This window comes from Eubalaena glacialis, chromosome 5, assembly GCF_028564815.1.
Source record: "Eubalaena glacialis isolate mEubGla1 chromosome 5, mEubGla1.1.hap2.+ XY, whole genome shotgun sequence".
NCBI classification, from domain to species: domain Eukaryota; kingdom Metazoa; phylum Chordata; class Mammalia; order Artiodactyla; family Balaenidae; genus Eubalaena; species Eubalaena glacialis.
The window spans coordinates 137484411-137498160 of NC_083720.1; the positions used below are offsets into that span (position 1 = coordinate 137484411).

The window sequence follows — 13750 nt, forward strand, 5'->3', positions numbered from 1 at the left end:
TCTTTCTGTCTTGCGGTGTTTCTTGATGTGACGTGACAGTCAGATACCTCTCAAGTTTTTCTTGGGGTGGGGTGGGGAAAGACAGTGGCAGTCATCTTTTCATGATAGAAAACTGACCCCGCCTCCTGGCACCCTGTTGTGTGTTCTCTTCCGCTTCCAGGGAGTTCTGTCCAACATCTCTTCCATCACCGATCTTGGCGGCTTTGACCCAGTTTGGCTCTTCCTCGTGGTAGGAGGAGTGATGTTCATTCTGGGATTTGCTGGGTGCATTGGAGCTCTACGGGAAAACACTTTCCTTCTCAAGTTTGTAAGTACCGCACTCTGCTCTCAGGTTGAGAGCCAAACTCTCATCTCACATCGAAAGGACGCCCTGTCTACCAGCAAGAGTGAGCCGTACCGAAGGCACTGGCAAGAATGTGGCCTGGGTAATGCGTTTCTTTTAGGAGGGCTCTCTAGATACCCACCGTCCATCCTCCTCTGCCCCTATCTCCTTAATAATATCAGCACCAGCCCCTCCCCATGCCATCCACGGAGGTTTTGTACATGGATATCATGAGTTTGCATTCCAATCCCTAAAATCGCTTTAGGACTAAGGTAGGTCTATCTAGGTACCTAGTTTTCTTCTTTTGAATGATTTTTTGCCCCCTCTTTTAAGCACATAGTCAATAGAAAGCTGTTTAGGTAGTTGGTTTAGAGAAACCAGACCTAAGCACAGTGTCTGTGACACGTCCAGATTAAATGTGTTAGGCAGTAGGTTCTGGTGAATAAAGAGAAACAGTGAGTGCATATCTCCTGTGTTCTCTGCCAGCGCAAAGGCCTCCTTTGTGTGACCAGCATAATTTTTAGATCCCTTGCGGGGTATTTGGTGTGATCATTGTTAGCATGAATATTTTTGGAGGAGGAGTTTAACCAGGGGGTAGATAAGTATTAAAAGTCGAGAATGGAAAGTAAAAGCCTTTTCCTTTGGAGATTCCTTTCTCAGGAGATCAAAATGGCATGTGTTTACTTGTGTGTGTTTGAAATCAGTTTGGTAGGTGTAGCCAGTGGTCAGCTTCAGCTGAGTGTGCCTGTCTGTCTCAAGCTTGGCATTTTGGTGAGCGTGTGTCTCACAGCCAGTGTATGACAGCCTCCGCTCCCCTCTCCAAGAACAGAAAAATGATTTTTCAAAACCCCACCATCCTGTGGTGAGGGAAGATGGTGGGACTTTGGAAGAACAGCCTTAGCGTTATATCCCCTGTTCCTAGGGTCATTCTCTACCTCGGCTGATGCATCATCATCTAACGACATTTTCATTTAAAACAAGAGCATTGACCAGAGCTAGTCCCAACGGCCATGCCCTGTGTGATTCCCTTCCCCCGCACTTCTGCCACATCTCCTCCGGCATCTTTTCTTGAATTGCCCTAAGAAGAGCAGACTCTGTCCCCTCGCTGTCCCCCTGGGCTAGCTCATTTTGCATTTGGGCGGCTCTGCCTCAGACAAGGTTCTGGAGGCTGTTCTGTAAGTTTATATGACTCATGCTAACAGGGAAAACCAAGGGATGCTTGGTCCTGTGTACAATTTAATGAGCAGTTGGTTCTCTGTTCTTTATGCATAGGTCTGTGTTGGGAATAGTTTTCCAAGACTCCATTTGTCTTACACACACACACACACACACACACACACACAATTACTTCATTCCTCACCTAGCCTTGACCTCTGGAGCCCTCAGGAGAGCTTTGTCCCTGATTGTGACCTACCAACCTGCCAGTCTTCTTGGTGTGAGATACTTCTAAATGCTTGAGCTCACCTCACTCAGCTTTTCTGTAGCCTCGTTGGGCCACAGATCATACTTACTACTGGCCACTATTTTATCAGTGTTAGTCTCCTTGCTCCCCTTTAATGTGACTTACTTGCAATAGTTTAGTTTATAAGGGTAGCGTGTTAAATATAGTTGATGATTTTTGTAGTTGAAGATACCAGAGTTAACGGAACAGGCAGAAATACATACATTTCTCTAGACTGGCATCTTAATTTATAAAGTCCCGCATTGGAAATGAAGAGAACTGTGTTGTTTCTTGGCTTTTTTAAGCCTTGGAGAATATTTTAAATGCCCTCTCTCTCCATTTAGTACAAACAATCAAAACTGGCCTAGAATATGCTTTGAGCAGGAGCTATGAAAGAAGTAGGAAGTAAATGTCAACATGGCTCCAAACAGCTTCAAACATCTGATGTCATAAGGCTAAGAGAACTGCTGAGGGGAAAATCCAGGAGCTGAGAAAATGGAGCTTCCTGACTGACTGAGGCCCTTGGATGAAGCCTGTGAGTCAGTCTCTGCACCTTTAGAAATGGGGGAAATTAGCTCATAGGACCCGAAGGATGCTGATTTCTGCCAAATATTTGATAAGAATTTAATTTGGACTCAATTTCTGATACATATATTATGTAACATTATGAGAAAACTTACCAGGGTGACTGGGCCTCACCTTGATAGAGGTGAGAACAAAAATCTAATTAAAACCTTTGCATGACCTCTGTTTTGCTATTTTGCGTGTGTGCGCCTGTGAACTAGCTATGATTCTCTCATTTCTATAGTGTGATAACTGTCGTATTTACATGTGTAGAGTGGTACCTGATAAAGGAGGGAGTCGTTTTATGTGGTGGGGTAGGCATTGTGTGAAAGTGATAGGATTTTTTTTCTTTCCTTTTTTCTAGATTGAGGAAAGCTCACTTTGAAATTATGGGTACTGCTGATGATTGTTAAGAACTGTTTAGATTCTATCTCTAAAGTGAACTCATCAAGGACAGATGACCAGGAGCTCTATGGAACCTGAGGGGCTGAGCTGGAGCGTCTAGAATTGGGACCTAGACCTTGGGGTCCTAGACTTTGGCAGGCACTTCTTTCTTCCTTCCACCCCTCCCCTCATGCCCATCCTCCCAGAATGGCACTTGGCACCCTGGCTAAACACTGCCAGATACACTGACATCTAATGTGGAAAGAGCTGACCCCACGGTCCTTTCCTACCCTCACATAAGACTGGGGGCTCTTTGGAGGCAGAGCTGTGGTCCTACTTATCCTTGCTTCTGCAAAGCCCACCTAGGCCCGAGCCTGATCTCTTGTGGGCCATTCAGTAGGTGTTTGCTGAGTGAATAAACCTTTTTTGTCTTTTATTTTCATAAGTAGCTGTAACTTCCTTCACACCCGTCGCCAATATATTTTCCTCTTGGTTGGCTGCTTGCTGTCTGCTCGCTGAATGTAGGCACAGCAGACAGTAGCCCCTGTACCTCCTCAGCCTCTCCCTGTGTGGCAGGAGCCCTCAGGAGCTCGGCTGAGCAGGTGGCCCCAGTGCCACCCTTTCTGCCCTTGTCCACAGGAGTTTGCCTGCAGTTTACCCTCTGGTCCTTCACAGCCTCATTTCTCGTAAATGGCTTGAGCAAAATAGTTTGAAAAGGGTGAGAACGTGGGGGTGGGAGGAAGTGGAAAGAACCATGGGCGTGAGCGGGACGTTGATATGACTAAGATGAGACACTTCTGGGTCTTCTAGATGAAAGGGAAATTTCTCCAGATTTATGGGCAATTACCTTGTAACCCATGGTCTCCAGCCTTCCTTTTAAATTCTTTTTGTCTGTGTCAACCGGAAGTCTTCCTCTGGCTGCGTGTTGATGCTATTTAAAATATTCTGAGCCTGGTGCTTCACAAAGGAAAGCTGGCACAGCTTGCTGTCCCAAGAAAGCCCTCAACCCAGTGGTTTCATTTTGTTTTCATCATGGGAAATTACTTTCATGTCACAGCTGCCCCCTCCTCCCCACCCAGTTCCTTTTTGACCTCTTCACCTAAAATGAACCCATCTGCTGGTTTACCCTGTGTAGCAGGTGCAAAGGGGAAGTAACACAGTATCTGAAAAGGAATATATTGCATACAGAATCAAGGCCGCAGTAACAAATGACAGGCGATCTTAAAATACTGGGCTAATTTATCTTTCAACGTTACAAAAGCTTACTAGAGGTAGGAGCAGGTCGTCGTTCGAGCATCTGACAAATGCATTAATCAGGAGAAATTCATTAGGCCTTAATGTGGGTCTAATGAGGAATTCCTATTATCCATGTCTGCTTATGGGCTTTGTTGGTTAATTACCAAATGGAACACCAGAGCCCCTAAAATGTGATTATGAAGTGATTTTTAAAAATCCTTTCTTGGAGTGTAATATTCTATTAATGAATCTTAAGAAACTGAAGGTTATCTGCTTTGGACATGGGTAACAACCCAATGGTATTATAAACCTTTTTAGAAGGAAGCATTTGACTATATAGGATCAAAATAGCCCTTATAACCGTTCTCTGTGTATGTGTCTTTTGTTTTAGTTTTCTGTATTCCTGGGAATTATTTTCTTCCTGGAGCTCACTGCCGGGGTTCTGGCATTTGTTTTCAAAGACTGGATCAAAGACCAGCTGTATTTCTTTATAAACAACAACATCAGAGCGTACAGGGATGACATTGATTTGCAAAACCTCATAGACTTCACCCAGGAATATGTAAGTTTAAATTTGGTTTATTTTCAAGTTGAAAGCCTTCTCGGAAGGATGACCCCAATGAAAACTCCTCCTGGCTTCTGCATCTGCCAGCTGGAACCTACCTCTGACTTTTCTGCATGGGTTTTTGTCTGTTTGTGTATTTATTATTTTCTGACTTGTTCTAGGGCATACACGATATGTACCCTAATGGGAAATGTCTTATTTTCACTTACCTCAATTTCTGCTAAGAACAAGGAAGAAAACTCTTAGGCAAAAAGGTTAGAGTCAAAGGTGCCCATTCCTATCGACATTTGAAGACTGTTGTTTTGCTATAGGTTTAACCCTGTTCTTTGGTGTTAGATGTGGGTTCTTTCCTATTCTTGGCCCCCTTTTTGATCACCCTCCACACTTCATAGCTCATAATAATATACTTAGTCAATAGAATGTTTTCCACAAAGTTCCTAGAATTGTGCCTATCCAAATATTATTATAGCACCTGCAGCTAAAACTGAAAGTCAAGCCTTGGTGGCTTCTCACAAGTGAAGAACCTGTGGAGTAGAGCCACCCGACTCAGGTTTCTCAACATTACTACGTGACAGCCTCTGCGATGCAAACGAAGGAGCGGATGCCCTGTTCCACTCACAGCGCAGAATGGTATAAACAAGGGTTCGGAAGACACAGCTAGTGCCAGAATCTGATTAGCTAAGTGACCTTGGGCTAATAGGACCTTGAGCTATTTCCTCAAGAGTAAAATGGGAATAATAGTAGCAACTACCTAACTCATGGGGATAACATGACACTCTCTTAAGATGTACATGGTTTTACATCAGGCTTCAGGTGTTATTGTCCTACGAACTGACAGGCCTTTAGTTGCATGCACTGAGAAACTGGATAAGGTGAGCGGACCTGGAGAGCCGTGTCCGTGACGTTCACGTATATGGCAGAACTGGAGGGCAGACAGAAACTCAGCGGACCAGTGGCTGTCTCTTGGTTGGACAGTTTTCCAGAGTGAGCTGGGGTCCCTTTGATAAAGGGAGGAGAGGGCTGCGTCGGCGCTCGCCGTGAGGGAGGCCCCCTGCCCTCCTTAGGTGCTCGGAAGTGAGCTGAATTGTGTCGCTTTTGTTCGCTGGCAGCAACGACTGTCCTGGAGCCCGCTGTCCCTCAGCTGTGAAATTAAGCCCTGTTTCATCTCCTCAGCAGGCTTCACTGTTTTGTTGGGTCATAATGGATGCAAGCTCACACCTTGCCAAGTATTATTGCTGACTAGTTAGTGTGACAAATCTGATGGAGCATTGTAGGCAAAGTGGAGATGCACAACCCAAGCCCTCGGAGGACTCAATGAGTTGGAAGAACAGGCGGATACACGTTCTCTTGAGAGGCTGTGTCTGCTTTATATGGAGATTCTGTTATTCATGTGATTTCACTTTTCTCTCATGGCCTTTAATACTTTGAAGTAGCTATTGGTCTTGAAACCCTTAAAATGGTCAAGGCTTGATGATTATTTAACTTGGAGAAGTAGGGCTAGTCCAGCATGGGGAGTGTCAAAGGGGCTTATGATGGAGCCGCCCTTGAATCAGGCCTCGTTTAAGACCCACTGAATTTAACAGCTTGTTTGATTATATTTTAATTAGATGATTGAATTTTTTTTAGGTTGAAAATGTAAATACATGCTCTTGTTTATAAAAATTCTGAGTAGAAACAGATATAGAATGAAAAGTAAGCCTCTAAAACTTGGGGGAAGGTAATGAGTATTTTCACTATCTTGCTTGTGGTGATGGTTTTACGATGTGTAAGTGTGTCAAAACTTATAAAATTGTATACTTTAAATATGCACAGTTTATTGTATGTCAATTACACCTCAATAAAATGGATTTTTTAAAAAACCGTTCAGGTGGAGAGATGGAAATTTAAAAAAAAATAAGCCTCTAGATCGCCTACCCACAACCCCAGCTGCCTCCTTCAGACACTACCACTGTTTTCTGTCTTGCTTATCCTTCTAGAATGCTCCTACACGTACTCGAGCCAAACAGATCTTGCTCTGACTGGGCCCTGCTGTACAACTCCTGCTCTGCCCGTCTTCCACCTAACACCACGGGTCTCATCAATTGTTTTTTTGTTTTTTGTTTTTTTTTAAAATTTATTTATTTATTCTTTGGCTGTGTTGGGTCTTCGTTTCTGTGCGAGGGCTTTCTCTAGTTGTGGCAAGCGGGGGCCACTCTTCATCGCGGTGCGCGGGCTTCTCACTGTCGCGGCCTCTCTTGTTGTGGAGCACAGGCTCCAGACGCGCAGGCTCAGTAGTTGTGGCTCACGGGCCCAGTTGCTCCGCGGCATGTGGGATCTTCCCAGACCAGGGCTCGAACCCGTGTCTCCTGCATTGGGGCAGGTGGATTCTCAACCACTGCGCCACCAGGGAAGCCCCTCATCGTTTTTTAAGTCTCACGCCAACACATCCTTACAAACCTTCAGCCTTACCTTGGAAGCTTTTACAGGGGCCCTTTAGGTTCAGTTGGTTTAAAAATAAATTCTGAGATAGAGAGAAGGTTAGAGCTGGCGGAAGCTGGGTGTGGGTCGTCCTGGCGGGTGCAAGTGCAGGCACCTGGTCGCCTCCAAGTCGAGATGTTCTAATTCTCTCCTGTTTGCTCTAGTGGCAGTGCTGTGGGGCTTTTGGAGCTGATGATTGGAACCTAAATATTTACTTCAATTGCACAGATTCCAATGCAAGTCGAGAGCGATGCGGCGTGCCCTTCTCCTGCTGTACTAAAGACCCCGCGGTAAGTGGCTGCCAGCAAGCCGTTGGCGCATCACACCGAGAGCATGTGTGGGATGAGCAGAGTGGGTGTTTTCTGGAAACCGCTTCTTACCCTCCTATTCCTAACTGTAGCCCCTGTAGGGGGGTTAGTGCTCAGATCTTCCCAGTAGGAGTAATCATCCCTGACATTAATTTAGCGGTACATGCTGGTTCCTATTCTGAGCCTTTTTGTGTGTTGGCTTAAGTTTGGAACATCCCTACTGGCAGATACCACCATTATCTTCCCTTTTCAGGTGAAATCAAGGCCCGTGGAGTTTAAGTAACTTTCCCAAGCTCACATTGCTGGCAAGTGATGGAGCTGAGCTTAGACTCAGGCAAGCTGCCTGTGTTGCCTGTGATTCCTTCTTTGCGAGAAGGATGGGCTTGTGTGGAAGCTCTCTGCATTGCTTGGGGTTAGTAACCCTTTTCTTGCTGACTTAGCTCCGAAGGAATACTAGGAATAGCAGAAGAGTTTGAGACAAGATAGGACGAGACCACTTGCAGGAAGACTGCAGCTGCCCAGACTCTCGGCCAGAATGACCACAGTCATTCTTTTTTTTAAAAAAACAAAGACAAAAACATAAAACCTGTTCACAAGCCACCCTCTTTACCACAGGTTTGATTGTATTTTGAGTCAAATAATGTGCCTGGTATATAGAACAGCTTAAAATGCAGCATCCCTGCTGTAAAAAGCCAGAATTGAGGGTTAGAACAATAAATGTGAGAGAGAAGGTGCCCCTGGCCCTTCCACCCTCTTCAGCCTCTCTCTGGCTGGTCAGTCCCCAGGTGTCCTCTCCCAGACCCGCCCTTCCCCACAAGGAGCAGAGCCGAGTGGGCGCTGATGAGTTCATGGCCGATTTTCCCCTGCAGGGTAGGGGGGTGCGGGGCTCTTTAAAAGGGGGCGTGGTCCGTCTGTAAAGATGCTGAATCATTATGCTGTACCCCTGAAGCTAATATAATATTGCAAATCTACTACACTTCGATTTAAAAAATGAAGAAAAAAAAGAGAGAGAGAGAAGAGGGGACAGTGGTCTGAGGTAGCAAAGCACAGCTTCTCGTAGGCTGCCCACCAGAGGTGGTCTGAAGGAGACAGAGTCGGTGAGGACTGTCCTGCCCCGCTCTGAGCCCTCAGCGGCAGCGCCAGCCTTGCCCACTAGCTCATTTCTCCTTTCCTCTGAGGAGGCTGGGAGGCAAGAGAGCGCCCAGCACAGAGCCCAGGGTGCCCACCCAGGCAGTAGATGCAAGCCCTGCTCTCTCGCCTCCAGCCCCTGCCCTGAGTTACCGTTCCATCAGAAGAATTCTGAAGATTCTCAGGTGTTGTGCCCCCCTCTCAACGACAGATCCTCTGGGTAGAGATGTCTCATTCCATAAACGCTAAGCTAATAAAATCCACCCCATACCCTCCAGAGGGTAACATAAACAAACCTAAAGCAGCGGAACCCACGTTTCTGATCAGGCCTGTAAGATTTCAGGGCATCTGTCCATGTGCTGTGTGGTCAGGGTATCGTTTTTAATTATCAAAATAATTCATTCTTATTGAAAAATCATTTAAATCACATACAAGTATATAGATTCAAAAGTAGAATTCCCCCCAAAAGATCATAAATGAAGATAGTCATTATGAAAGTAATTATAAGAAACCTTTAACTGTGGTTTTTACCTGTCTCCAGTTTCCTAAACCCATAAGCTTCTTGAGATTATCAACTTTGAACCTAGAGCCTTCCACATAATGGAATTACTAGTCTTTCTGATATTTCCTGAGTCTCAGTTTTCCTCATTTGGAAAGGAAGGGATATTTAATACCTACTTCTAAGGATTGTTATAATAATTCCATGGAATTATGTGTAAAGGTGTTTAATATGGTGCCTGGGATGTCTGTGTGCCCAAATAAACATTTTCTGACCAGCACTTAACAGGGGTCTTCTGCTGACCCCTAGGTGGGCTTTCTCTCTGACAAGAGTGAATTTCACTCTTCTGTTTCTTTTCTCCACCAGGAAGATGTCATCAACACTCAGTGTGGCTATGATGCCAGGCAAAAACCAGTAAGTGGAAACTCATCTTGTCGCTTAGCACGAAGGGTGTTGGAGGAGCTTTTGAACTTGCTTGGTGATGCTGTGCTCTCCTCTTCCCTTCTGAAGGAAGTCGATCAGCAGATTGTAATCTACACGAAAGGCTGTGTGCCCCAGTTTGAGAAGTGGTTGCAGGACAACTTAACCATTGTGGCTGGTATTTTCATAGGCATTGCATTGCTACAGGTAAGATGGATGTCGCAGGGAAATGATGCCCTGGGAGACCCCTCACCAGGATAGGAGCTTTGCTTATTCACCATCATTTCACAGTTTTTAAGACACATTGGAGGGCTGGGGAACAGACCTCAACTATATTTGGTTTGTATTTTATTAAAGCTCTGATTTTAGATGCTACTGTCCTGAAGGACTTTAGGAAACCTTTTTTTTTTTCCTTTTCAAGAAAGAGAAATTGGCTGGGTCAGTATTTGCCTGCTGGCATTCCAACATTGCCATGGGCTCAGTAATGCGGCATTGTGACAACTGGTCAGACAGGAATGGTCAGATGTAGAGCCTTGCCCAGTGGCAAGGCTAAGGCTTTTTGGAGTTTCACAGATACGCTCTGCTCCTTTCTCTCTCTGGGCCACCTTGCCAAAGTGCTAGTGAGGGAAGGGAGCACCTACTTTTCCTCCTGGGAAGTCCCAAGAGCTAGGCTTTGCATCTTATGGTGATGTGATACCTTTAACTTAGAGGGTCACAAATGAGGCGCCATGGTTGAAAGATATTAAAGAAGACCTAAATAAATGGAAAGCCATTCGCATTCACGGATTGGAAGACTTAATATTGTTAAGGTGACAGTACTCCCGAAATTGATCTACAGATTCAGTGCAACCCCTACCAAAATTACAACTGCCTTTTTTGCAAAAATGGACAAGCTGATCCTACAATTCATATGGAAATTCAAGGGACCCAGAATAGCAAAACAAACTTTAAAAAGCACAAAGTTGGAGAATCCACACTTCCCAGTGCAAAACTTACTACAAAGCTACCGTAATCAGGATAGAGTGTACTGGCGTAAGGTTGGACCTACAGATTAGTGGAATGGAATTGAAAGTTCAAAAGAGCCTCTATATATCTATGGTCAGCTGATATTTTGACCAGGAAACCAAGACTGTTCAATGGAGAAAGAATAGTCTTTTCAACAAACCGTGCTGGACCAACTGGATATCTATATGCAAAAGATTGTATTTGGACCCCTAACTCACATCACATATAAAAATTAACTCAAAATTCCCTGGCGGTCCAGTGATTAGGACTCTGCGCTTCCACTGCAGGGGGCCTGGGTTCGATCCCTGGTGGGGGGGCGGCTAAGATCCTGCTAGCCGCATGGTTTGGCTAAAAAATAAAAATAAAAATTAACTCAAAACAGATCAAAGACCTAAATGTAAAAGGTAAAGCTATAAAAGTTTTAGAAGAAAGTATAGGTGTAAATCTTTGTGACCTTGAATTAGGCAGTGTTTTCTTAGATATGATACCAAAAGCACAAGCAACCAAAGGAAGAGTGGATAAATTGGGCTTCTTCAAAATTAAAAACTTCTGTGCTGAAAATGATACTATCAAGAAAGTGAAAAGACAACCCACAAAATGGGAGAAAATATTTGCATATCCGTGCATCTGTTAAGCATCCTGTAAATAGAACATATGAAGAACAACTCAACAATGAAAGAAGACAAACCCAATTTAAAGGTGGGCAAAGGATTTGAATAGACATTTCTCCAAAGAAAATACACATTAGCTATTTGTAATGACATTGTTAATTGTGAAGGAAATTCAAATCAAAACCACAATGACATACCACTTCAAATATATCAAGATGGCTATGATAAAAAAGACAAACCAATAACAAGAGCTGGTTAGGATGTGGAGAAATTGGAACCCTCATACATTGCTGAAGGGAATGAAAATGATGCAGTCTCTTTGGAAAACAATTTGTCAGTTCATGAGAAAATTAAACAGAGTTACCATATGACCCAGCAATTCTACTCCTAGGTATGTGCCCAAAAGTACTGAAAACATGTTTACCCAAAAAGTTGTACACAGATGTTCAGAGCAGCATTATTTGCAATAGCCAAAAAGTGAAAACCATCTAATGTCCATCATCTGATGAATGGATAAACAAAATGTGGTGTATCCATATAATGGAATATTATTCAGCCATCAAAAAGATTGAACTACTGTTGCAACATGGACGAACCTTGAAAACATTTTGCTACATGAAAGCAGACCAACACAAAAGGCCATATATTATATGATTCTGTTTATATTAAATGTCCAGAATAGGCCAATCCATAGTGATAGAATGTGGCTTAGTCGTTGCCAGGCCTGTCAGGATGGGGGTGGGGTGGGGATGACTGCTCATGGGTACAGAGTTTCTTTTTGGGGTAATGAAAATGTTCTGGATTTAGATAGCGGTGATAGTTGCACATCCTCACGAATATACCGAAAATCACTATAAAGTATACACTTTAAAAGGATGAATTTTGTGGGATGTGAATTCTATCTCAATTTTAAAAAATCAAAGATTTTTAAAAAATGGAATTCAGTAGCCAAAGAAAAGCCTAATCTAAAGTGAAAAGTTCTACTGTTTGACTGTCTTTTCCTTCCTTGCTCAGATTTTTGGGATCTGCCTGGCCCAGAACCTGGTGAGTGATATTGAAGCTGTCAGGGCTAGCTGGTAGAGCGCCTGCAACAGCTGCCTCCAGACACTGGACAGACCCCGCCTTCCTGACCCTCCATGCGCCCTACTGATACCCATGCTGCACGGACCCTAATCACAGAGGCATCCTGCGATCCCACCTGATGGAGCTGCCATCAGAACTTAGTTTTTGGGGGGTAGAACTGGGAAATGCTGCTCACTGACAGAATTAAAAAAAAAAAAATTAACCAGTATGAAAGTCGTTGCGCCGCGAATCTCTATTGTAGCCATGAATTTCTGGGTGGTTGGATACTTACCAAATGAGAAAAAAAGGGAGGGTGGGGGACCCAGATGTACTGAATTTGTGGAAAAGGCTTGTTCTCTGCTTCGGTAATTGGAGGGCTGCCTTCTGTGCCATGGCCTGAGAAAGTGCGTCTTTTCTAAAACCCAGCCCCTTACCTGGGAGGGCTGTGGTTTCTCAGCATCCCTTCACTGTACATTTCAAGGAACTGCTACAACCATGGTCCCAAGAAGAAAACAGCTTGCCTTTGGGTTCAGATTTTGTGACCGTATTCAACAAGGAACTTGGGTGGGCACATCTGGTCTCTCCTGGAGTTTCTCCTCATAAGAGAAGTTGTATATTCCTTGTGTGCTGAGCAGGGGCTTTGGAATACTTCATGATGCTGAATTTTAGCAGGACAGATCTCTTTTCTAAGTAGGCCTGAGCTTTATTTATCAATGAAATCCAAGGAGAAAATGAGGTTAATGAAGAGGTAGTAAATACTGCAACCTACCAAATTAGTTGTTGGATTCTTTGGAAACTCTGGAATACTATGGGTTTCGTTTTGTTGTGGGTGTTTTTTTGTTTTTGTTTTTTTCTTCTTCCAAAAGTGAAAGCTATGATACAGTTTCTTAAATTTTAAAGATTTTTTTTTTACTCAGCTCGAATATTAATTTTTTATATGATCTCCCTGCATGACCTGTGAATCAATCCACCAACTCCTTTTCCTGCCGTCTTTTCTACAAACCTTTAAAAACGTTATTCGGTCAGCATTTATTTCGTGGGTTCACAGCCTTAAGGGATGTGTCCGCCGTGTCTGCGAAGGGACCGTCTGGGCCATCGCAAATGCTTCTGTGGACTCAACACTCTCTGAACCGTGTCGGCTGATCATCGTGGCCTCTTCTGCAGCCTCCCCGTCTTTCTCTTTGAAGGGAATCCAACCCAATTCTGAAATGATGTGGACACAATCAAAGCTTCTGATGGTTTCTTTCTTCTGGTTTTAGTTTCTTTTTATTAAAAACAAACAAAAACAAAAACAAAAAAACCCAGAGCCAGAGCTCCTTCTTTTCTTGTACAGACTCACCATCAGGATGGTGACAAAGCACAAACACTTTGGAGGGGAGAGCATTGATGGGGCAAGTGTTCTGTGACACAAGGTGGGAAACACTTCCAGATCCTGCCACCTGCCCCCATTCCAGGTAGGAGGGACAAGTTTTGCCCCCCAGATTTTAATCAACCAGGTCCACCAGGATGTCGCCCCCCCTGGGGAGTAGATGTTAGTCTGTGGAACGCTGGGAAGACCACAGGTGTATTTTCTGGTGATGACACACTTACCAACACAGAACTGGGCAGCCAGCCAGCGCAGTTGGTGGAAACTTAGCAAGGTTTTCCATTTCAGCCCCATGTTGCATCGCTGTGGCTGATGAATGTGTCTGTCTGCTCAGAGAAAGGACAAAAATTCTTTGCAAATCTAGTCTCCAGAGTTAAGGTGT

The 13750-nt window shown here is 44.2% G+C and overlaps 1 protein-coding gene across 2 annotated transcripts in view; it reads left to right on the forward strand.

Moving 5' to 3' along the window:
- The window catches only part of TSPAN5 (tetraspanin 5), a 170864-nt gene extending 158639 nt beyond the window's left edge, over positions 1-12225 (forward strand). The window contains exons 3-8 of one of the 2 annotated variants that reach the window (XM_061192599.1): positions 161-307; positions 4339-4509; positions 7134-7259; positions 9271-9318; positions 9415-9531; positions 11955-12225. In XM_061192599.1, coding sequence (XP_061048582.1) covers positions 161-307; positions 4339-4509; positions 7134-7259; positions 9271-9318; positions 9415-9531; positions 11955-12020 — 675 coding nt within the window. In that variant the 3' untranslated portion in view covers positions 12021-12225. The remainder of the gene's footprint in view (positions 1-160; positions 308-4338; positions 4510-7133; positions 7260-9270; positions 9319-9414; positions 9532-11954) is intronic. The other variant, XM_061192600.1, reaches the window with a different exon arrangement.
- Positions 12226-13750: the final 1525 nt, after the last annotated feature.